At 36.7% G+C, this 25848-nt stretch overlaps 1 protein-coding gene and 2 long non-coding RNA genes across 5 annotated transcripts; 1 reads left to right on the top strand and 2 right to left on the bottom strand.

The window, feature by feature from the left end:
• The first annotated feature begins 4157 nt into the window (after positions 1 to 4157).
• On the top strand, positions 4158 to 18834 carry sult1st3 (sulfotransferase family 1, cytosolic sulfotransferase 3). 3 transcript variants are annotated; one of them, XM_087262900.1, is made up of 9 exons: positions 4158 to 4438; positions 5677 to 5956; positions 6242 to 6380; positions 8660 to 8788; positions 11714 to 11814; positions 14706 to 14832; positions 17939 to 18036; positions 18134 to 18308; positions 18382 to 18834. In XM_087262900.1, exons 2-9 carry the CDS (start codon positions 5933 to 5935, stop codon positions 18492 to 18494), a joined length of 906 nt encoding a protein of 301 aa, XP_087119026.1. In that variant the 5' UTR covers positions 4158 to 4438; positions 5677 to 5932; the 3' UTR covers positions 18495 to 18834. The 3 variants fall into 3 exon arrangements, 2 of the variants coding, with proteins under 2 accessions (XP_087119026.1, NP_899191.2); NM_183348.2 differs by lacking the exon at positions 4158 to 4438 and having other exon boundaries at positions 5699 to 5956; XR_015496889.1 differs by lacking the exons at positions 17939 to 18036; positions 18134 to 18308; positions 18382 to 18834 and adding an exon at positions 16899 to 17484 and having other exon boundaries at positions 4203 to 4438; positions 14706 to 16732.
• Positions 18318 to 24550, bottom strand: LOC147842859 (uncharacterized). The gene is made up of 3 exons (XR_015498503.1): positions 23653 to 24550; positions 22482 to 23483; positions 18318 to 19209 (listed from the first exon to the last, which is right to left on the bottom strand). It is a non-coding gene; the product is annotated as an uncharacterized LOC147842859 (long non-coding RNA).
• LOC147842860 (uncharacterized) lies at positions 19523 to 21910 on the bottom strand. The gene is made up of 5 exons (XR_015498481.1): positions 21800 to 21910; positions 20735 to 20850; positions 20473 to 20558; positions 20136 to 20178; positions 19523 to 20038 (listed from the first exon to the last, which is right to left on the bottom strand). It is a non-coding gene; the product is annotated as an uncharacterized LOC147842860 (long non-coding RNA).
• Positions 24551 to 25848: the final 1298 nt, after the last annotated feature.

Genomic DNA, 25848 nt, shown 5'->3' with positions numbered 1-25848 from the left:
ATAATGACAAGTTAATGTTAGGTAAAGAATATTTTCCCTGTTTATGCAAGTGTACGTGTATCATTTTAGCCTTCATCCTATCATGTATGAAAGTACAGTTGTGGTGGGATGTTCAGCCATGCACATCATGACTAAATAGATGTTTCATGTTGTTCTTTATGTAAATTTTCACAGCTTCTGACCAGCCACCACATGAGGTCAAATGTCAGTCTGTGAACTTTAAGTCCACCAGAACAGATTGATTACACTATTCTAAATGAAGCTGCGGTCACATTAGACTTTGAGCATGACATATTCTGTCGTGCGGCGATGCGTAAAGGGGCAGGATTAAACAAGCTTATTAGACATATTAAAAGTGGGAGGAAAAGCCCAGTGTGACCGCAGCTTAAGGAAATGTGGGGACAGCCAGTGTTTGCCCACCATATGAATATGGTAATTGGTTGTTTAAGGCCATCCTTAAAGGGGTAGATGACCCAAAAATGATAGTTTGCTCAGTATTTATATTCCCCTTAAGTGGTTCAAACTTTTTTTGGATTTTATTGTTAAACACAATAGAAGATATTTTTGGAGAAATCTAAAATTCCAATGTACATTTTTCAGGCTTTTTATTTTTAATAAATTTGCAACAATTTAAAAAAAAAATCTTTGTTCACATTGTCATTATGGGATATTGTGTGTAGAACTTTGAGAAAATAAATTAATTTAATCCATTTTGGAGTAAGGCTGTAATATAAAAAAATGTGGAAAAAGTGAAGCGCTATGAATACTTTCTGGATGCACTGTATACAGCATCTAAATGTACAATACCAGACATATTGGCGATGTATTAATTAATTCATTCATATATCTTTGGCTTTATTTTTCAGGGGTCGCCACAGTGGAATGAACCACCAACTTATCCAGCATATGTTTTACACAGCGGATGCCCTTCCAGCTGCAACCCAGTACTGGGAAATTGGTCATTTACATGTAGTGTAATATCATTTAACAAGTACATATATAACATTGACTTTTGTCTGCAATTGGACCCAAAATGAGTGCTGCAGAAACGACAAAAAACACAGAAAAACAATTTAAACGTCATCATATGACTATTTGCATTTTAAACTCTGTTCAAAACATGAATGACTTACTATAATTGTTTTTTTTTATAAAGTTATGTATAAATAATGGCTATTTCATGTTTTCAAAACTACTCCAAGTAAATATCAACAGCTCCTTTGTTACTATTTTGAAATACAGTATTTATATCAACAAGATATAAATTTTGTCCTTAAATGAACTCTAATTAAACACTAATTTGATAATTATGACAAAAACAAATTATTTGTGCATAGCCTATTCATTTATTACCAATAATTAAAATAGCTTTATTACTTTATACTTATTAAAAATCTTGTGACCTTAATCAGGAAGGTTATTCTTGTATATTTTACATTTACATGAAATTTGTTTAACCCAGATCCTCAAATTTAAATGCTTTTGCATATTCTATTTTGACAATAATCTAGTCACTCATCAAGTGTCACATTACACTGTCATTGTCATTTACTGTCATTAGAAGTGCCTGGAGGGCCATTGTCCTGCAGATTTTAGCTCCAACCCTAATTAAACACACCTGAACAAGCTAATCAAGGTCTGCGACCTGCGAAACTTGACGCATGACCTTGCGTTTCCAGTCTGACGCATTTGCTTGCGCATGAATGGAAGTCTATGGGGAGAAAAGTCCAGTGTGCACACAGCTTTACTAGGTATACTTTAAACACCCAGGCAGGTGTGTTGAGGCAAGTTGGAGCTAAACCCTGCAGGGCACCAGACCTCAAGAAACGAGATTGGTGACCCCTGTTGTACAGTATTAGATCATAGATAGAATGAATGCAAATGCATAGCTGACAAATAACATTAAGATTTTAGAATGTGTCTGAATGAAAATAGTCAAATACTGTATATCATAACATCATAACTTGTAAGTTTGTTATTGTAAAACAAATTTTAAATGGAAAAATTTTTATATACAAACAAGTCATTGTAAAACTGTAAAGCATACTATGTCGGAATAGTATAATGATTTCTGTCCGTTTTCTATAGCTGTGTCTCATTTCAGAGGCTGCATCCTCCGAAGGTACACACACTGGCGTCGCAAGTCGGCGGCGCCCAGCTACGACTTAGGACATTTTTCATATTTCTGCCGTGCCACAGAGCCACATCTGATTAGTTTTTATTTTAAATACCATGAGAATATGCGCATCTTGTGTGATACTTTCATGCGCTCAGCGCTGAGCGGCGCATCCGATGTCTGACGCTCTCTACACATTCATGTTCATGGTATTTTTCCTTGCACAAAATTCTAATACTACAGTCAACTATCTGGTTTCCAGCATTCTTAAAAATATGTTCTATTTTGTACAACAGAAGAACAAAAAAAAGCTTGAAGGTCAGTAAATTAATTACACTTTTAGGGTAAAGTATAGTGATGGGTCGTTCTTGAACGATTCGTTCATTTTGAACGAATCTTCAATATGACTCGGGAACTACGAGTCCTCTCATGGAGTGATTCGTTCATTTGCGCGTGCGCACATTTGTGCAAGTGGTATCATTCATTTCAAGTCTTTTGAGTCATTCATCGCGAAAAGGCAGAGGCCAATCATATGCGTTTAGAGCCAGAAAAATAATTGATCCGTTTATCTCTGCAGTCCTCTATCGGGTTTGAGTCATTCGTTCCTCACGGGCCATGTCATGCGTTTAGAGCCCGAAAAAGAATTGAACCGTTCATCTCTCGAGTCCTCGGGTTTAAGTCATTCTTTCACATGATGAACGAACGACTCAAAACCAGAAGACTGGAAAGGTGATCTAATTATCATGGCTATCAATTATCAAGATTATATGCGACTGTCATTGTAACGTGATCGAACCACTGACATTTGAAGACATGAAGAGGTGAGCAGAGCAAAGAGACAACAATACCTTCATAGACAGAAGAGCAAACATTGAATTATTATTTTCTCCTTATTATAGTATTCTATTTATGACTTATTTGTCGTGTGATCAACCTTTTGGGCTAGTTGTAGATGTGTTTGGAAGCAATTCGTAACATTTTAATAATATTTTGGCAAACTGAACCAAATGAACGAAATGACTCGAAAAAAGATTCGCTCATCTCGATGAACAAGACTCAAAGATCCGAGTCAGTAAAATGATCCCAACTTCCCATCACTAGTAAAGTAAGCTACAGTGTTAAGTTTATTTTTGATCAATTTTATTTTCCATATTTTAATAGACTTTTTAAGAGCTCTAATGTTTCAAAATAGGTTGAGACATTTTAAAATAGAAAGTCAGCTTCAAGATGTAAATAGTTGATTAATTTAATTTTGTGGTGATATAGTGGTTATATATATATATATATATATATATATATATATATATATATATATATATATATATATATATATATGTATGTATATATATATATATATATATATATATATATATATATATATATATATATATATGTATATATATATATATATATATATATATATATATATATATATATATATATATGTATATATATATATATATATATATATATATATATATATATATATATATATATATATATATATATATCCTATTGAGGATGATGTAGTGATCAATAATATTACTGAAGACCAATGAAATATAAATATTTATATAAAAAAGCAGGGAGCTAAGAAGAGAGCATTTAATGCAGTGTGCCAATATAGTCAAGTAGTAACAATGATAGTAAAATTAATTGGCAAATTTACACACTGATGTAAATACTGCTCCAAACAGACCTCTGACATGTTATGTAATTTTGAGTAAATTAATAACGAATCAGATAGTGTATCTGGACAAAGTCTCCCTTCGTACATTTAGTTCTACTGCGCATAGTGAAGTATTAACTATGTGAAGTATTGTGTATGACTCAAAGTATGATTCAAAGTTCTTTTTTAAAACCAGCTAAGCTCTCATTACTTATAATATATAAGAAATTGAAGCTTATCAATTTGATCACATTGTGGAGTCAATGATGGCATAAAGTCCAGTGAATCACAAGTATTAAGATACTAACAATTTTAGTAGTCTGTAAGTACAATGAAACAATGACAAGACCCCTAAAGCGAATGCCTTCATTTGTCATTTTGGTTGCTAGTTAATCCTGTTGACCGATGTCGGTTTTCAGAGGACTATACTCATAAAATCCTGGAACATGCTGTGGGTGTTTACCCGGCCATACTGTGTGATGCAATATTTCAAGTGGGCACTAGTGTCCATCTGCCCCCTCACTATTTAAATGAGGTTAAAGGCACTGCAGATATCCAATTTTTAGAAGACAGTGGCACTTAAAGATCTTTTCACACAGGACACAAACTGCTCTTTCTTAAGGTCTTCTAGCTCTTCTCCCTCCTTCTCTCAGGTAACTTTCTAGATTTAAGCTGGGTACAATTATATGTTTTATTATTTTACACATCTCTTTTGTTACCAGTTGAACATAACACATTTTTGTTAATAAACCAATGAAATTACAATAGGGTATATGCCGAGCTAGTGTTTTTCCCATACTGATAAACCTCGGGTGACCTGTTATTGTGAATTTGTGTAAATTTTGTTCCTTTTACAGCATCGATGTTGTAATGTCGTTAAAATACATTCAGTTACATAAACTTTGGCATTCATTTAGTTGTTCAAGCGTAAAACGAGACAAAAAGTCGTTTACTCGCACGCACCTGTCAGAATCGGCAGGCTAGCGCAGAAGCTCCATTGAATATACTGAAGTAAAATAAATGCTAATACTATAAAACTGGGGGGGGGGGGGGGGTGTAATTTAATGCAGTCTTTCTTGTACAATCTGAGACCCACTTTATGTCAGATATCACTCAGCTAGTGGAGATCGCTGATTTTTAAAGAAAACAGACCTTAAACGCGCCGGTTTTTGCATTGCCATACAATTCGCAGAAAGCACTTAACCCAGGTTACTGGCAAATTAAAAGTCCTATTAGCATGCTTCGGCATATACTCTATTACTGTCTGTGAATTACTTTTAGTGGTTTTCTAACTGTGTTTATTTTTATTATTGGTATAAGTGGCAGAAGGTGGTAATAGACCAAAAATGTACTGTTTTTCAACAAAAATTATACATTTTTAGTCTTTTGGCAGTCCAATACAGCTCAAAACCCCTGTAGATAAATCTCCAGTGGTTTTCATATTAAACTCAACTGAATTATTCTGTAACTAACTAGAACTACACCTGCTTTCTACCACTCTCACTGCTGGCTGCTTGTTTTTTAATGGTCCACAATGATGGAATGTTCTTATCTGACTTTGTGTAAAAGCTGCTTTACAAGATGCTCCCAACACAACTTAAGGAATCGATTCAAAGCAATATTTTTTTTAATCAATAGAGTCTCACGTTAACATTATATATATATATATATATATATATATATATATATATATATATATATATATATATATATATATATATATATATATATAAAATCTCAAGCAGCTTAGACTAGGGCCTTTAATTCAATTATTGTATGACATAATTAATTTCACCTAAAATAACTGTGATGTATTTGTGATGTAAATACTGTATTTGTGCGTTTCTTAATTGTATAACAAACCTCTAAATGCTGTTGTTGTTTTTTCCAGCAATTCCTGGCATGTTACTTTGCTCAAATGCAACTAACTCAAATGCAGGAGCTTGACGATTTGTTTGCCATGTGAATTGGCCCTAATTTGCACATTAAAGATAAGATAAGCCGTGATTTGTAGACATCAGCATTGCATGACAGCTCGGAATGTAATTAAACACGTAAGAGAGAAGAAAAGGTGTGCAAAAGAGAGCTGGAAGCAAAAAGGATTAAGGATTAAAACTGGTTGAAAGAAGAAATAACTTTTCACCATAATGGAAATCTCCGACTTTTCCTCAGTGAGTATATCTTTTACCTTTTTTAGTATACAATAATAATAAATGAACAATATAACAAGTCGCAGTAGGACTATATAATTGCACAATATATCATACATTTATTTTTGCCTGTATTCAACCTTTTATTAAATATATTTCTCTTATTATTGTGTACTTTATTTACTTATATCGAATATTAATCTGCTTAAGTGTTCACATTGACAGTCATGTCCAATGATGATTTTTCAAATGTATATTGAGTGCAGTGAACCTGTAGCATTTACCTGAAACTATTCAATTTTACAGATGAAACTGAATAGCCGGCCTGAGCTGATTGATTTTGAGGGCATTTCTATGATTCACTACTTCACTGACAACTGGGAAAAAGTAAAGAATTTTCAAGCAAGACCTGATGACATTCTAATTGCCACTTACCCTAAAGCTGGTGAGGGCACCTTAAAGACATTTTAAAGCTTTAAAATATAGCCTGTATGTGATGTGACAACCTATTTTACCCTTAAAGGGCATATATTTTACCCCTTTTTCAGGATGTAAGATAAGTCTTTGGTGTCTCCAGAATGTGTCTGTAAATGTTCAGCTCAAAATACCAATCAGATTATTTATTATCTAAGGAGTTTACACTTAGCTAATGATTGATTATAAGGCTTGTTTGAAATGCTGTCCCGGGAGAGAGCACTGAGCTTATAAGATCCTCGAGCCTGTTTGCAAGGCGAGATTGGAGTTTGAGCTCAGGTAGATCTCAAGAACTCCCCTGCTGTAGTGGCTAATGAACAGATAGTGATCGCTTTTAAGAGATAACTACTTACTAGGAGCATGTCTATGGTTCCAATTTGGATTAGTCAATTAACTTAAGTTGCATGTTTTTGGATGGTGGAAGGAACCCGGGGGGAAACCTACGTGAGCTTGAGGAGAACGTGTAAACTCCACACAGAAACGTCAGCTGGCTTGGTAAAGACTAGTACCGGTGACATTGTTGCTGTGAGGCAACAGAGCTATAACCCCTGGGCTACCATGCCACCCATCTTGAAATGGCGGAGGAGTAGGGGTGGAAGGGGGGATTCTTCAAAATAATTATGGTTGTCATATTGAACTTAGGGTATTTATAGTGGCTTAGGAAGCTTCGAATTGGTGAATCATAAATTGAGTAATGCGGAGGCCAGCTGCAGGCAATCATAAGCACATGATCCTCTCGAAATTAGTTTATAAAAAAAACTTCACATAATGACTAATCTGCCCATTTTGATGTCTTGCTTTAACTTGCTCTTGACAGCACTTTGCATTTTCTTGTTTACATATATTTGTTGGAGAAAAAAAAGGAGAAAAAAAACATTTTACAAAAATACATGTGGGTGCGTGGACTCTAACAAATCTAGCAACAATTTACAATATTTTAGAAGCAAAAAATTAACCATTTAAAAATAATTTAAGTTAAATTAACTGGTCTTTATTATCTATCTGCTATGCATCTACTTAAAATATATATAATGTGCAAGTTTTGCTAATAAAAACAGGTTTGCATATTTGTATACATTATGATAAATAATAATAATAATAATAACTACTAACATTTATATAGCACTTTCCTGGACACTAAAGAACTTTTACACATTGGGGGAGTCTCCTCATCCACCACTAGTGTGCAGCATTCACCATGATGATGCGACGGCAGCCATATTGCGCTGGACAACACACACCAGCTGATTGGTGGAGAGGAGACAGAGTGATGAAGCCAATTAAGATATAGGGATGGTTAAGAGGCCATGATGGACAGAGGCCAGTAGGCTAATTGGGCCAGGGTGCCGGGGATTAACCCCTACTCCTTTTTGATGGACATCCTGAGATTTTTAACGACCACAGAGAGTCAGGACATTATTTTAACGTCTCATCCGAAAGACAGCTCTCACTGAGCAGTATAGAGTCCCCGTCACTATACTAGGGCATTAGAATCCACACAAACCACAGGTTGGCCGCTGGTCTTCCGGCAGCCACCTAGCTTTCACTTGTGGTCTCCCATCTAGGTACTGACTGGGCGCAGCACTGCTTTGCTGCAGTGGGCGAAAATGCTAGAGTTGCAGAGAGCTAGCTGCCGGCGCACTTGTCTGCACTTATCTTTCTTATTAGTGTTCAAGTTCATTTATTTGTAGAGCACATTTAAAACAGTCACAAGACTAACCAAAGTTCTGTACATAAGACAAAGTAAAATAAAAACATAAAAATAAGACAAGAGAAACGACCAAAAAAAAGCCATGCTAAATAAGTACGTTTTTAGGAGTGCTTGAAAAATAGAATGTGATGGAGCCTTTCTAATCTCAAGGGGCAAAGTGTTCCATAACCCAAGACCCGCCACAGAGAAAGCTTCGTCCCCTCCACGTTTCAGTCTGGACTGAGGAACTAAAATAAGATTCTTACGGGAGTGTAAAAGTGCAACAGCTCTATGAGATTGGGGCTAGATTATGATTTTTAATACCAGTAAAAGCACTTCAAAATTAATTCTGATTTGGATGGGCAGCCAATAGAGGCCCCTTGGAAGAGGTGTAATGTGGTCATATTTCCTAATGCGCTGTCTAATGACATTCTGAATTGGGGGAAAAATAAGCATAATTAGTTGATCATTTAAAAAGTACTTCATTGTTGATAAAAGTTATGTCTCTAAGAAAAGGTTTTGCAGCTTGCAATAATTTCTACTCTCTATTTTTCTTGTAGGTACCACCTGGGTTTCATACATACTTGACCTTCTATACTTTGGCAATGAAAGTCCAGAGCGTCAGACCTCCCAGCCTATCTATATGAGAGTGCCTTTCTTGGAGGCGTGTTTTGAAGGGATACCATTCGGTCAGAGAACAAAACATGATGGACATTGCATATTTCTTTAAAATAATGAGTTACTTATTTTTATAACTATGATATATTATTTTACTGACACTAGTGCACAGAGACAGAGCCACCAAAAATTATCTTTAAACATATTTTCAGAATATGTCAAAGAAAGTAAGTTTTGAATTGAGTTGCATGGTTAGTAAGTTGAAATGGTTAAACCAAAGGTTGTTGGTTTAATTCTAAGTCCCGGCAGAAATTGAAGATGGAGGGAGTGATTAGCCCAGTACACACAGTAATACCGATAAATATCTGGAATAATTCTGAAACGACTTTACCGCTAAGTTCATAAAAGCGAAGTTCACACAGGCACGGACGTTCTGTAATTTTTCCGGAAAAGACCATGACACATCAATTCCAAAATACCAGTAAATTTTAGCATCATCATTTAAAAATGACCTATAAAAGGCAGCGCTCGTATTTGTAAACACAGAAGAGGTCTGCCCTTTCTTGATGGTTTCACTTTTATTTAAAGCTTTAGCACTCATGCAGCTGCTTTGTGAGACAGCCAAAGGCAGAAACTCGAACCGCAGCTAAATGTTTACACACTTGACTATATTACAAATTACGTGGATGGATAAGTAATGTGAACAACCTATATGAAAACATGTCGAGATGTTCATATTATGTGTGTGTACTGGCGCTTACCGACTCCTTTACGTGCACACGCGTCAAGCAACTAAAGGTAAACAAACAGCGGCTTATCCAACACAATCTCACGGCAATTCGTAACTTTTTCATTTAGTGGCTAATTCGTATGAATTCGTACGATCTAATTCGTACAATTTAGTACGATTTGCTCATCCCCCAATGACGGTTGGGGTTAGGGGTGGGGTCAGGTGCCACGCCTCCTTTTTAAAATCGTACCATTTCGTACGACTGAACTCGTACGAATTCGTACGAATTAGCCACTAAACTGGCAAAACGTAAAATACTTACGTTTTCTCGTGAGATCAGGCTGGCTTATCATAAGCATTTTATCAATATTTTTTTACACAGTTGGCATTAAGAAGGAGCATAGAAAAGTTATCTGACTAACATCTAGCAGGTATGTGTCTGGAAAAATATTCAAAGGCTTTTATTTTAATAAACCGCGAGGACGTGAATGCGTCTGAGTGTTTTGATTGGCTAAAGCAGACGTGAAAGTGCTCTTTTTGGCAATTTTCCTTCTGCGTTCACACAAAAATAAGGCAAATTGCTGGTAATGTTACAACTTCTCTTTACAGGAAACTGCCGGAATTAATTTACCAGTATTTTTAAAAATTGCCTGTTCACACATACAGACCTTTCCTGAAAATTTCTGTAAAGGTCTGTATGTAGGAAAGGGGCTAATGAACCACACTTTCTCCATCTTCGATAGCCAGCTGTTGTGCCCTTGAGAATAGCACATCCTTATTGCTGGTGAAGGCGTGGGTTTTCTGATGGATGTCCGCTCCAGGATGAAGTAACACCTATAATTTTTTACGTCTTTATGGTTAATTATTCTGTAGCAACGAAAATTAACATTTTAAGAAACACAAATGCAGTATGAGCTTTAGAATCATTTGGAAACTGTCAAGTCAACCCAAGTTAATATAATTGTTGTTGTTTTGAGATTGTAAACAGAGCGGCCAACAAACTCGTTGTGAGTGTTGAAGCTGGTTTCTATATATAACACTTTTTCTTTAACTGAATCTCTGAGTCCGGCTCTTCTTTATCTGGGGTGCGTTTTCCGAAAACCATCGTAAGCCAACTAAGGTCACAAGTTCTGTCATTACAAACAGTTCGTATCTTTCCAACAAGCATTCACAAACTGTGTCGTAAACTTGTATGCTTGCACTACACCTCTGGAACTGTAGTTAGAAGCATAGTTCCTGGCTGTGTTCTATTCCCAGTTATCCCCCCTATGCCCTATTCGTTTAGAACATTCTAACACTTAAACTTGGAATTATTTTTTTAAAAGCATTAAAGTCATCTCTCTTGGGTGTAATTTGATTTCAAAACATTTTTAAAGTTCAGTTTTAGCGATCTTCATGTTTACAATTGTGCTCCCTTCACAATGCACCTTGAAAACATTGATGTCATTTTGAACACAGCCGTGGCTCATAACGAAAGCTATTGGTGACCTTTTATGCAAAAGCGGAATTTACGTTACGTTTCCGAAGCTTGGGAAAACAAAAAACATAGCCTATGCTAATGCTTTTAATTTATAGTAGGTTATTTACTAAGTATCTGTACTGTAAATGACATGGCGGTTGGTTAGAACATTTCTGCAGTGGTTTGCGTGTGTCAAACTTTAAAAGTAAACTTTAAAAAAATAAAATAAACATTATGCTATTTAATAATAATCATCATCATCAATATTATTAATATTATTATAATGTGTTTGTAAAAAAAATATCATTTGCACAAAGAATTTATGGGGTTCCAAAGAAGTAGTTACTCCACCCCATTTAGAGCATCATTGTGGGCGTTTACGTAAAGTAGTTCAAACGATGCATCGTACTTTGATAGTTCAGCAGCTGAAGTTACAAGTTACATTGTTGTTTGGGAAAAGCACCCCTGAAAGACTGATCATCTGGAAGTAATATTGTGCCGGTGTGCATTTGCATGGGTTAAAAGCAGAGGACCAATTTTACATTCATAAAAGATTGCATTAGGCAGAAAAATGCAGTGTTTCTGTTAAACACTTGTTTATTGATGTCAGAATGTTTGGTCAAATTGTGTTATTCGTGGGTTCAGGGATTTTTGACTTTGAAATTGGTGAACCAACTTTGTCAAACACTTTATATAGTGTAGCTTCCGCTGTTGAAAGACATTAAGTATACCATAGCCTTAAACCTTTTTTTATTGTAGTTTTACTGTTTTTACTACCCTAGAATCACATTTAATTTTGACTTTCAGGAACAGAGCTGGCTGATAATCTGCCCACCTCTCCTCGCCTCATCAAAACACATTTACCTGTGCAGCTTGTGCCCAAGTCCTTCTGGGAGCAGAACTCAAAGGTATAGTTCAAAGTATATTGTGCTTTCTTTCACTCTGTGAATAAAATCTGCTACAACTTAGAATCAGTCTCTAACACATTTCATATGATCAATCCACTTCGAATTATGAAATGTTTCTAATTATGTGTGTCAGAGATTATTGTTTATCAAAAAGTACATCGAGAAAGAACAGCTAATCTTGGTTAGGACAGGATTTTTTTTGGAGTAATCAAAGTAAATCTTAAAATAAAGTTCAACAATGGGGAAAAGACAAAACATCAGATGGCATTACAAAAATCAGGGGTCAGGGCAGGTGGTAAAAACAAAAACAAAAAAAAGGGTCAAAACACAGATAGGCAACACAATTGAAACAACTCAGTGATAACAGTGAATCATATCAAGACTTCATAGAGAATTGCAGGAAACGTTGGGCTATAATTAGGTATGGGAAATGGTTTCAGGTGGACCAGTAAACATATGAAGGATACTGGGATATTGACTCCAAACTGAGCCCTACTAAAAGTCAGGCGATGGCTCCCTTTGGTGGTGCAGGAAAGAGAGAGCATGGTTTAATTTACAACAGGGGTGACCAACCCTGTTCCTGGAGATCGACCTTCCTGCAGATTTCAGTTGCAACCCATATTAAACACACCTGCCTATAATTATCAAGTGCTGTTCAGGTCCTGGTTAATTGATTCAGGTGTGTTTGATCAGAGCTGAACTCTTTAGGAAGGTCGATCTCCAGGAGCAGGGTTGAGCACCCCTGATTTACAACATATACAATCTGCTTCTAACCACATATTCCACATATATACATTTTTTACATTCTAAGTGATTGCCCAGATAGCATACGAGTGTGGGCCACTTTAGGCAGTTATGCAGCAGCGGTGGTATTCCTGTGGCCTAGACAAAATGAATGTGAGCCTGTAGCATTCAATCTGCCTAGGTGGAAAAAGGGGTAACAGTCAAATAGGCCTCTGGTATTAAGATATTAGCCAAGGTAGCCCAGGCACACATAATCTTGTACACTGGAGCAGGGTTTTAAATTTTTAGCTGCCCAAGACCTTGAAAAAAATAACAATATCAGTGATTTGCGACCCCCACTATAATTGAGAAGTGGTATTAAATATAGAAAGGCCTATAGGCCTAAAAACATGAGCATATTGATAACACAAAAAAGCAACAGTCAACAACCATATCATTTATTAGTAATTTATTAATTTGTGTAATTTTAATATTATCCTCTCCTAATGAGATGGGAGAGCACAGCAAGTGAGTTCTAGCTCATTCAACTCTGCTAATCTGTTTTTATTTTGAATGTACAATAGTGCAGAAAGGACAACGTGGTGGAAAGGCTATTGCGCTGTTGTTAACTTAAAGGGCCATGAATCCCCCCCGTTTCAGCAGGATGTTTTCACAACTCTAGTTTGGAAAAAGTCAGGAAAGTGGGTGTGTCTAGCTCTGTTTGGGTGGGAGTGTCGGGGGAGGGAAATGGGCAGGGTTTGAACAAAAATGGGAGTTGCCATTTGGGCTCACGTCATGCTGCTGACCGAGGAAAAACAAACACACACGCAGGGAAGAAAGAGTGTGTTTAATGACGGTGAAATGTTTGATACCGCACGTCGTATAAGAGAAAAAAGCCTCTGCATTTCTCTAACTCAGATGCACTAGGTAAAAAAGTCGTGTGTGTGTAGACTATCCTGTCACAAAATGCGGCAAAAATTCAACACGACGGTAGGCAAAAGTTTGCTTACAGTGTTCACGTGTTTACTCACAGAGAGCAGCATTTACAGCGGATCTTTCAATATTGTAGGGATATTAACGTACTGTAAATTGAGTAACTTCGAAGTCATTTTGACTAAGGTTAGTCTTTAAACACTGAAAGAGTACTGCTGACCAACACTCGCACGCAACACTCTACAACAATACGTGTCTAAGGAACATTGTTTACCCGAGAGCTTTTCTCATCTGCAAATGTTGAGATCCGGATTTGCTGCTTGTCTCCTCTTAATAAAGCAAGGCTTCAGTTGCTGTTGCTTGTCCTGTCTCTACAGACTTGGTAAGTGAGCGACCAGTGGTCTTTGTTTATTCAGATGGCAAAGTTAGTTCGTATCGTATAATGTGTAAACATGTTAGCACCACAACCAAACATACCATCGTGAAGGATTTTCACCGCATTTTGTGACCGGAATAACACACACGGCTTTCTGACGCTACCTGTCGAGTGCATCTAAGTTTCCAGGAAATGCAAAGAGTTTTTTTCTCTCATTCGCTGTGCGGTAACAAACTTTGCATGAAAAATACACGCTTAGAGCAGTCCCTCGAATCAAATATCTTGTCTGTCACGAGGGGCATGAATGAAATTCCTGAATGAAAATGCCAAACTGCAGTTAAAGTCCACCATTTAGTAATATGTCAAATAATTTGATTACTGATGTCCAAGTAAACACAGTCACTTTCTCCCCTGTGTGTTTGTTTTGATCAGCGCGTGCCCAAATCGACACTCCCACATCATCCCTCTTTTGCTCGTCCAACACTCCCCCTAAACAGAGCTGAATTCGCCCACTTTCCTGACTTTTTCCAAAGTAGAGGTGTGAAAACACTCTGCTGAAACAAGGGGGTTTCATAGCCCTTTAAAATCGTACATTTTTGTACGACTGAATTAGCCACTAAACTGACAAAATGCAAAATACTTACGTTTCCTTGTGAGATCAGGCTGGTTCATTAAAGCCAGTCAGCAAGGAAGTTCAGGCACAGATAGATAGACTTCTAAAAAAAGTGTATTTGATAAAGCAGCAGCGACGTAGTAGATTATTCCACCAAGATCAGGCACATAAGCATTGACATATACACATTCTTAGCGTTGTTATGGCAGAACTTACTTTCTTTCATATCTGTGGCTTTTTTCCCAGGTTGTGTATGTGGCACGGAATGCAAAAGACAATGCAGTTTCCTATTTTCATTTTGATCGAATGAACATGGGACAGCCTGAACCAGGAGACTGGAACACCTTCTTACAAAAATTCATGGAAGGAAGGAGTAAGTAACACATTTTGTAAAAGAAAAGTAGAATATATATATGGACGTGAATAACTTGAGACTCTCAGTGTCTATCAGTCTACAGCTCAAGCATGTTTACAGATTGTTCAGTCAGACTGTTTTGTCGTATTGAAACACTGACAGTGAGTTATGAACATATTTAAATATGGCAAAATATCTGTTAATATATTTTCTTCCTATGCATCATAGTGAAATCATAATGCACTTAATCCTCTACTGCACGCATTATGATAGAACTATACAGGGCCGGAGTGGGACTCCTATTCAGCCCTGGAGTTTCAAGCCTTAGACCGACCCACCTCAGTTCACGACTGACTACATTAAAATAACGTCATTTCCAATTCAGTTTCTAATGAAAATAAATAAATGCGTAAATAGCCGTGTGAACATTTGAGTTTACTCACTTCATATGCGCGTCAAACCCCGCTTCATTCGCGTGTCAAATTCACATCAGAACAGACGCGGATTCGCGTGATGGGCAGGTCATGTCTGCCCGAAGACTCTAGTTTCATTGCTAAATGGCTAACATGGATTTTATGAAGAAAATAACAGTGTTTATGTGCTTTATGAAGACACAGCGTCGATACGTTTTGGGTCGTGTCTGAGTCCACTACATTCTTTCAGAGGTGCATCCAGCTCTGTGAGCTCACAAACTCCTCCAGAAACTTAACCTGGATTACGAAGACTTTCAGCGGTGCTTCTGACTGAGCCAAGCCGAGTTTGATGAACTGTTGTCGGTGAAGGCTGGAGGATTTCCCTCGGAACACCGACAACAGGTTCTACGTCACAATCACGCCCCCACAAGAGCAAGCTTCTGATTGGTTAACAAGGCGCGAATGTACGCTGAAGTTCAGATTTTTCGAAGTCAAACGCGCAAAACGCTCAATTCGCGCCGCGCCATTCGCGCGAATCGTGCCGCAGGATGTCTATTTGCGCGCTTGCATTGACTTAACATGTAAATCACTCGCGCTTGGCGCGCGTGCCGCGTCTGGTGTGAACGCAGCATTAAGTTTCTGATCATGTCAGATTTATTAATGTAGCGAATCAACTGATTTTCATTGAGCAGGTGAAATATTCATTACTATTATTATTCGAATTATTGTATTCACTAAGGTGCCACTGTCAACATTAACCTGCAAATCATATCAAAGAATTTTAGACTTTCTTTTTAAAAATGCAAAGGTGTACTTGGGATTTGTTTCTGGGGTTTTTTGACAACAACGGAGAGAACATTAAACGTTTTTTAAAGAATCTTTGGTGGACCCATGACATTTGTTATATAGATTCATTATCATTACTGGTAACAACTGACATGTTTCTGATATGTGCAACACAACTGACATGTTGTTTGATTTTGAAACAGAACGTTATAAGAAACTTGAAACCGTAATTGGGCCATTTAGCACTCAGCATCAGTATCTGTTCGGAAAGATGTTCCGAAAAAGATGTTCTTTAATTTTACTACATAATCTTTTGGAGAGTAAAGAAATTATGTTAGAACCCTTAAAGAGATCCTATTTTGTATTAAAAATGTGATATTTTGGTTTTAGGAGTCTCCAACAACATGCTGATATGCATGCAAGGTCAAAAAACACTTTCACTGTGTTATAATATGCATTAATTTTGACCTAATTGTCCCAGCGACTCCTCTATGATTCGTTCAGCGATTCATTTGTTCCCAAACCCCTCCTTAGCGCGAAGCTAATCTGCGGGGATTGGTCCGATGACCCAGTCTATTGCGATTGGTTGACTGCGTTCAGCACGAGACAGATAGAAATGCCCACTACGACTACCGTATGAAGTAGCAGAAAGTGTGTGAGAGACCAATGCAGGAATGCAATAAAGCAATGCAGTTAAACACCAGCATATTACTCCAGGAGTGGCCAACCCTGTTCCTGGAGAGCCACCTTCCTGCAGATTTCAGTTGCAACCCAAGTCAAACACACCTGCCTGTAATTATCACATGGTGTTCAGGTCCTAATTAATTGGTTCAGGTGTGTTTGATATGGGTAGCAACTGAAATCTGCAGGAAGGTGGCTCTCCAGGAACAGGGTTGGCCACCCCTGCTCTACTCTTAAACCTAACCCCAAGTAATAACAACGATACACATTCAGTATTAATCCACACAGCGGCAAAAGTTGAACTATTTTGAAAATTGACTTGGCTTTGCGTGGTGAGGAACAGCTGACGGTGGCCATAGCAAATGCAAACAGAAGAGGATCGCCAGTTTAAAAACGCATTTAAAATCGATAAAGGAAGAAGCACGCGTCACATTTTTAACGTAGTTTTGGACGCAATATGTAAACAGCCCTTATACAGATTTAACTTGAGAGATACAGTACAAGCACTGATTTATAATAGATACGTGATTACAAGCCATGTGGGGCGACTACAACTTATAACACACAATTAAGCACATATTTTGCAAACTACAAAAAACTAGGCAACAATTTTAATGATACTTACATGTTATGATCTGGAGGAAGAAGAAACTGGTCCATTTGAACTGTAAAAGTTTCTGACAAAGTCCCTGTCCAAGTCTGACAAAGTCCCATAGTCTCTGTTGCTCCTTCAATAGCAAACAGTCGACGAATCCTCCATTGCAGCGTAGGTTATTGTATGAAAAATCTGTAAAACGACAGCAACAAACACAGCACACGGTTGGCTATACTGTGGTATTGTTGTAAAAAAAAAAGACCTTTAAACTTTTACTCCCTGCAGTCGAATCTCCAACTGCCAGTGATCATCATCTTCGCATCATGATCTGTCGCGTGATGTCTGAAGCGTGATCACATTTTACCGGAACTGGAGTTATTTATTTGGTGATATATCGTATCGACGTCGATACGATCAAACAAAAGATCCGAATTCAACTCGATTCGTTAATTTGACTCTGACTCTGTTTCGCTAAAGAATCAATAGTTTTGAACAAGGTGCGCTTTTTAGATTTAAACCTCAGCTGGATGTTTTCATTCACTTAGAGCTGTTACACAATGCATGGAAGGTCATTTTCAAAAACCCATAATAGGGGCTCTTTAAATTATGAAACTTGCATCCATTTTAAATTTTGTATTGTTTTCCCTAGATGTATTTGGTCCTTGGTATGATCATGTTAATGGATACTGGAAGAAAAAACAGACATATTCTAACATATTGTACATGTTCTATGAGGATATGGTTGAGGTAAGTGAAGTTTATAAAGTTAATTATTTTAGCAAAAATATAAATAAAGTAACAAAAATCAGTAAGGTATATTAAATGTACTATATGTCTTGCTCAGGACACTGGACGTGAGGTGGAACGTTTGTGCTCCTTCTTGGGATTGTCCACCTCAGCCGCAGAGAGGGAGAGAATAACAAAAGGAGTTCAGTTTGATGCAATGAAACAGAACAAGATGACCAACTATTCCACTATCCCGGTCATGGACTTCAAGATCTCGCCCTTCATGCGGAAAGGTCAATAAAGCATCTACTTTTAAATCTAAATTCTTTACTTCCACTCGCTTTGATTTTCTTTTTATTTGTGTAGGTAAAGTTGGAGACTGGAGAAATCACTTCACTGTGGCACAAAATGAACAGTTTGATGAGGTCTACAAACAAAAGATGAAGAACACCACTGTCAAGTTCCGCACTGAGGTTTAGAACTACAGTTTTTGACCTTGCACCAGAATAATATATAAATAAATAAATAATTATCCAGTGGTCTACTTAGAAATCATCATATTTTCCATTTTTACCAGCATATTATGTTTTAAAAAGGACCTTTTTAACAGTTCTTTAAAAGGATAATCTGTTTGACCAACCCTTCCTGCAACTAGTAAGAAATTTCACTGTGAACCAAAAACTTCAGGCTGCATGTTCAGGTAAAAATTTTGTATGCAGTCCAACTCAACTATTAAATCTACATTTTAAAGTTTTATAATATTATTTCTGTTTTTTTTTTCTTTTTTTTCTAATAAAGAAATGCTTTAAAACATTAAAAGTTGATTGATTTATTTTAAACATCACCCAGTAATAACAGTGATACATTTAAACTGGGACTGGTGGAGTGTTCATTCTTGTATAGGCAACATAACCTTTGCTGCTTGACCTGCTCTGAGGGAGTGAGTGAATTAGTATAGCTAATTTAAAGTGCACTGCGCTGATGGACTTATCCATCATATATATATATATATATATATATATATATATATATATATATATATATATATATGTATATGTGTGTGTGTGTGTGTGTGTGTCTGTGTGTGTGTGTGTGTTTGTGTGTATATATAAAATAGCTAAAGCAAATATGTTGTGTACTTACAAATGTGTACTTAAAAATATGTACTTACGAATATGTACTTACAAATATGTACTTACAAAATGTGTACTTACACCTTAGTATGCATGTACACAGCAAAATATGAGGACCCAAAACAACTCTATGGGTGTTAATTTCAACACTTTGAAAGTGTCTCATGGGGTCCACTCAAAACTGAGTTAAATCAACACTTTCAAAAGGGTTGGCACATTGACACCGAAGTAAGGGTTAATTTTAACTCTGGGCAGAGTTAAAAATGTAACTATATTTAACACCGCCTGGTAGTAATTTTTTTACTACAATATGTTGTTATTTTATTCAACTCTCTTGAGTGTAAATATGGTAAAAAGGTCAAATAGACTGTAAATTACAAAAGAAAAAACATTTTATTTGAAAACATTCACCACTTCAACAATTCATTCAGTTTTTAAAATGCAACAATGTCAAATATGCTTTAAATTTTTTATTAGTACAGACAGTATCAACAAAATAGTTTCAGTCCTTTAGTCCAAACTTGATGTTTCATCAGTGCAATTTGAAAGTTCAATATAGCGTCACTCATAGTTTTCTTCTAAACGCATAGTTTTCTTCTGAAATGACATTTTAAACAACTTGGCTTGCAAATCTTTCAGTTCTGGTGTTTCCTTGGTCCTCCATATCAAACACAGCAGTTTATGAAGGTATAAATGCTGTAAACTTGTGTGAAAACAAACTTTAGCTAGGAAATCTCATCAAGCATGTCCTGTGAATGAAGTGCTTCCCAGCCACAGGATGACTGTTTTATCCATGATGATGTAGTAGCTGCTGATCGCTCGTCTGGTGGTTCCTGATGCACGGATATAGGGTGATGCTCATCTAAGAACTCTTCAAGACTCCAGCATGACTAAGAAAAATGTTTAAAAACAAATTGCAATCAAATTCTGTGATATATTTAAAAGAACATTTAAAGTAAATAAAACATTCAAGAAATCTAAACTCACCTTTTGAAAATCTTCATGATGATCCACAACTTGACTCTCCCAGCTGGTTGAGGTGACAGGATATGGAAAAGTAGAAAAAACACATACATCACTGTTGGATCTCCAAAAACAATTAGTTTAACCACTATGACTAGAACTGGAAAAACAGGCAGCTGTCTGTCCAGAATCCTGAATTTAACACAACACTTGGAGCAAAATTTAGAGGAGCTTAAAATCTTTTATATCATTTAGTGATGCTGACTTCCCCAAAATATTGGCCACAGTGTAAAAAATATTCATAAACTTACAGTTTTATGTAAGTGTGTGCCTGCGTGTGTGTGCGTGCGCGTTTCTTTACCAGATTTAACTTGTTAGGCCCTTTCAGGTCCAGTATTGACGCCACCTTTCCTGAAGTCTAGCAGATGTTTCAGGTCCAAATATAATCTAAAATATTAGGATAAGCAGAAGAGGAAAAGTGCAAAGCAAAGAGCAAAACATTATTTAAGTAACAGTTCACCCACAATACAAAACTTATCACCTTCGTGTCATTTGTTATTCTTGAATGCTCTAATACCCTCTCAGCTTATTGTGAAACAAATACAGAACTTTATCAAACATACCTTCATTATTATCACCACATATGACCAAGAAGGTGTGCTTGGTCATTTCACCAACTCTGGAAATACACCATCCGTCACAGTCACAGGGTCTTGTGTTATTGTATAGAGAACTGTGGCTGTTAAAAAACAACAAAACATTAGTATCTAACACATATGCATAACCTTCAGATAAAGGAGAGATGAACATCACAAAGTATGCCTCACAATTTTTAGATATCTTTTGATTCAGATGTTGATTATTGATAATAAATCTACAAATCAAACCTGTATCATCTTTAGGCTGCTCAAATATGAATCAGTTGATTAATTTTACAGACAGGTGGCTGTTTACAACGCGCTAAATTGTCTTTAATAAAACGGAAATGTTGTTTACATGCTAGGTTTAGTCTATAAGCACAATATCATGCGGGAGAAAAAGCTTGACTAAGATGTTCCTGACAACAGAAATAGCCTAACTTACTAACGTCAGACATCCCGAGTTGGGAAAAGTCATTTTCGGGGGATACAGAGTTGATTTGCGGGAAGTAGCGGGAGAGATGAGAACCTGAAGAGCAATGGGATGAGTTGCGCGCGACGTACCTAAAGAGCGGTGGGGGTGACTTGCGCGTGACGTACTCGAAGAGCTGGGAGGGATGCGGTGGAGAGGGGTGTGCAAAGTGTTTAATGACCGGGCGGGAGACCCGCGATTTCCGGGAAATAATCATTCATTTGCGGGCATTTACTTGGGCATCTGGGAGTCTCTGTGCATTTGCGGGATAACGTTAACGTTAGTCCCGCAACTTCCGGGAGACTTCTGTAACGTTAAATGTCCGAGAAAGTGCAAACGCGGTCATTTAAAGACATTAATGTTAACATTCCGACTTTAATGGTTGTCAACACTTAATATAATTCAAGCGTACGTTATCACACGAGTCTATGGACTAACGGTATATGGACGGCCACGAATCAACCAGTTTAAAAGGGCCGCGGTGTTTAAAATAACCAAATTAACGTACACGAATAAAAAACAATCATATGTTTTACTCAGGAAGCCTTTTACAAGTAAGCATGTATTGATTTACTCACCAGATATGTTTTAGAAACTCTCCAGAGCTCATGGAAACCGTCCTGTGTTGCCGTTAGCATCCGTGCAGAGTAAGTTAGGCTCTGCAGCGAGCACCACTTGGGCTAGTTTGCTTCAAATTAAAGGAGAAGTGTCGATTTTATTTTATAGATGGGAAACAACGCACAAAATTGCATTAAGCGTGACAGAAATGCGTTGAACATGTACATTTGATGTTTTTATGCACTATGTATGCGTGAGCATTTATAAAAACATTCTTGAAAAGAAGTCAATAGTAATGCAGTTAAGCTAGATACACAAACGACCATGAATGAACCGCAGAAGTTTAAAATTGTCACTCCATTCTAAAGTTATTAAATTAACAATATGTTCACAACTGTATTTCCTTAAAGAAAGTCAGTAAAATACCAACATTTAGGTAGTTTGACTCACCAGTTGCTGTTCTAAACCTCAGATGGAAAATGGCGTCTGGAAAATTCTTCAGTGACTGGGGCTGCATGAATTCCCGGATGTTGGAAATAACACCACCAAGTGTTGAAAAGATAACTCCTTGATTTCTCACTGAATAAAATCAATTCTAACTCTTATTATATTCATTTGTCAAAATCTAACTCTTTAACGTCAACACTTAACTCTGAAATGCTTCAACACCGAGAATTTAACTCTGATGAATTTGCTGTGTACACTATTGTAAATACATATTAAGTATGAGTGTACTTCAAATGTAAGCACAATGTAAGAACATATAGGTACAATGTAATTAAGTACAATGTACTAAATGTGTAAATAGGGCTGTGGGTACATAGTTACTAAGGCAAACTATTGTAAAGTGGGACCCTAAATGGAAATTCTGTGTGACAGGAGTTTACTCATGTGATGAGTTAGTATGTAAAGTAGGGCAACTGACTTTACAATTGTGAATGACAGTGTGTTCCTTGTGAAAACAAAAGATTTTCTGCATGAAAATTGTGCAAAATGCAGAGAATTGTGTGTTGTGTTTTGAAAAAAAGTGTATTTTAAACCTGCAATTTGAGTGTAAAGAAGGAATTGTGCTTGTAGTTTAGCAGAATTGGTTCAGGGGGTTGGTGCATCATGTTGTAGTCATTGTGTCTGAAGTACAAGTAATTGTGTGTAAACAATTGGAAAAAACTGTAAGAAACCACAACTGCACCCCAACAACTTAGCTAATTATAGGCCTATTTCAAATCTTCCATTTATGTCTAAATACTAGAAAAAGTGGTTTCTACCCAATTATGCTCCTTTCTGCAGACAAACAATATTTTTAAAGTATTTCAGTCAGGTTTTAGGGCTCACACACACTCTCAGAAAAAAATGGTACAATGTTGTACCAAAGAAGGTACAAACCCTTGGGCAGTACCTTTTTATGGAATAGAATTGTAACTTAAGACAAAGAAACTAATTTGTACCATTGCAGTTTGTACCTTTAAGAACATGATTTGGACCATGGGAAACCAAAATGTACCTTCATCAAAGATACAAATGTTTTACCAGTTGTTTTGTATTATTGCATTATAGAACTTAATAATTATTGTTTATGAGTTTCTTTAAACTCATGCTTTTAAATGATCATTCATGTTTTAATATGGAAATTTTTCAGAAATCACTTTGCCTTTCCAGTAATATTTATTTTCATAGATATTGTAACAAAGAAGGAGTTGTCCAACACTTAAGTTCATTCTTAGAAATAAAGGTACAGGAGCTGTCACTGGGGCAGTACCTTTTCAAAACATACATATTAGTACCTCCGAAAGTACCTCCGAAGTACCATTATGGACCCTTCAGATACAAATATGTACCGTTTGAAAATGTACTGCCCCAGTGACAGCTCCTGTACCTTTATTTCTGAGAGTGTACCTTTTTATGAGAACAGTTGATTTGAATTGTACCATAAAGGGTACAGAACAGTATCATAAGAGGTCTTTTCTGTACCATATAAGGTACAACTTTTACAAAGGTACAAAACTGGCCCTCAAGGAACATTATTTGTACCACCGTGTACCTTTTTTTTCCTGAAAGTGCAGTACAGAAACAGCATTAGTGAAAATAACCAATGATCTACTTTTAGCTGATGACAAGGGTGCATCTCGCTATTAGTTCTACTCGATCTTTGACACCATTGACCACAGTATCCTCATAAATCGCTTAAAGTCTACTGGTGACCAGGGACAGGCTCTACAATGGTTTAAGTCAGTGTTTCTCAACTGGTGGGTCGCGACCCAAAAGTGGGTCGCGGGAACATTTTCAGTGGGTCGCGGAGTGTGTGATCAAAAAAACAACAAAAGTTTAATAATGCTTATATCGGACTTTTATTTTGAAATGCGTGACAACCGTACGGGACTTTTAATTTGCCAGTAGCCTGGGTTAAGCACTTTCGGCGAACTTTATGCAATGCAAAAAATGGCGCGTCTAAGGTCTGTTTTCTTAAAAAATCAGCGATCTCCACTAGCTGAGTGATATCCGATTTAAAGTGGGTCTCCGATTGTACAAAAAACACTGCATAAAATTATAAAAGTAAAAGAAGTTACATTTAAAATTGTACATAGGATATATCCAGGTAATTGATTATTCCTGTGATTTTTGTTGCATGGAAAAAGAATCTATTTTCCACATGTTTTGTCATTGTATATACACAAGGATTTTCTGGGTGGATGTGGAAAATATTCTAAGGAAACCTAATATTGTATTCAAGTAAAAAAAATGTTGATATTTGCATTTATTATGTTAATACATGTAAAAAAAAAAAAAACTTTCTAGTAAAAATTTTATTTTGGGGGTGGGGGGGGGTATGGGGGGGATTTTATATACATAAAAAACTTCGACTGGATCGAAGCCAAATTTTGTTCATTTCCTTCAAGAGACTAAGGACTACTGCACAAGTTTGGAGAACATTGGTAATAAAAGCAAAGAAGACTTGTAATATTCTTAAGGAATATAAGATTTTCAATTACTGCATGTTTTTATATATACACACACACACACACACACTCTGGCATGTATTTCTGTGTATAGTACTGTATAATTCTGTGTTTGTTAATAAAAAACTCAAATTAGTAGTGTACTAGTCTTACTAAAGCTTGAGAGGATGATCTGTTACTGCCATCTCGTGGTTAAAATAGAAATTACGGCAAAAACTTAAAAAAGGGGCAAACACTGAAAAAAGTGTCCAAAAATATCTGCACAAGGGTATTGTGGTCAGAAAATCTTAAAAATTACAACAGCCTGCTTCACAAAACAAAGTCAAACTCTCTTCATTCATTTATTCATTTTCTTTTCGACTTAGTCCGAAAAGAAATGTATTTATCTGGGTTTGCCAGAGTGAAATGAACCGCCAACTTATCCAGCATGTTTTACGCAGGGGATGCCCTTCCAGCTGCAACCCATCACTGGGAAACACCCGTACACTATTATTCACACACATACACTATGGCGAATTTAACATTTAATCCACCTATAGCGCATGTCTTTGGACTAGGGGAAACCGGAGCACTTAGAGGAAACCCACACAAACACGGCGAGAACATACAAACTCCACACATAAACCTCTTTAACATTATTATATGTACATGCTGAATCACTGATATCTGTTGGTTTGCAGTCCTAACGTTAAATTTCAAACACTTTATTTTATTTTTAAGATCTGACCATCTGCTGCTGCTTACAGTTGTACAGTAATAAATGTCACGTAAAATGTCACATTATCAGCATTTAACACTGAATAAAGCACATGGGATGTACCTGAGGCGATGGCTGATTACCTGTGAAAAATAGAAGCCTAAAAGTTTCTAAAATAGTAATTTCAGGTGTCGGTTAGGACAAAAACAGTTTTTAGATGTCAGATGTCTCACCTTGAATGCAGAAAACAGCCGTAGTCACCATCTAACCCCATCTTTAGTCAATATACAGCTGACTGGGTGAGATCTCTGTGAGGAGTTCTGTTTAGGCATGTGAAAAGGGTTTGTTGGTGAAGTTTGCTCCTCGCCATTGTCCCCTCTGTCTTGCTTGGTTAGGGATTTGTGGAGCTCCTCATCGT

Source organism: Danio rerio, chromosome 8 (genome assembly GCF_052040795.2).
Source record: "Danio rerio strain M-AB ecotype USA chromosome 8, GRCz13ab, whole genome shotgun sequence".
Classification (NCBI taxonomy): Eukaryota; Metazoa; Chordata; class Actinopteri; order Cypriniformes; family Danionidae; genus Danio; species Danio rerio.
Note: the sequence above shows the minus strand (reverse complement) of the source record. Positions and strands in the feature narration are given on the sequence as shown.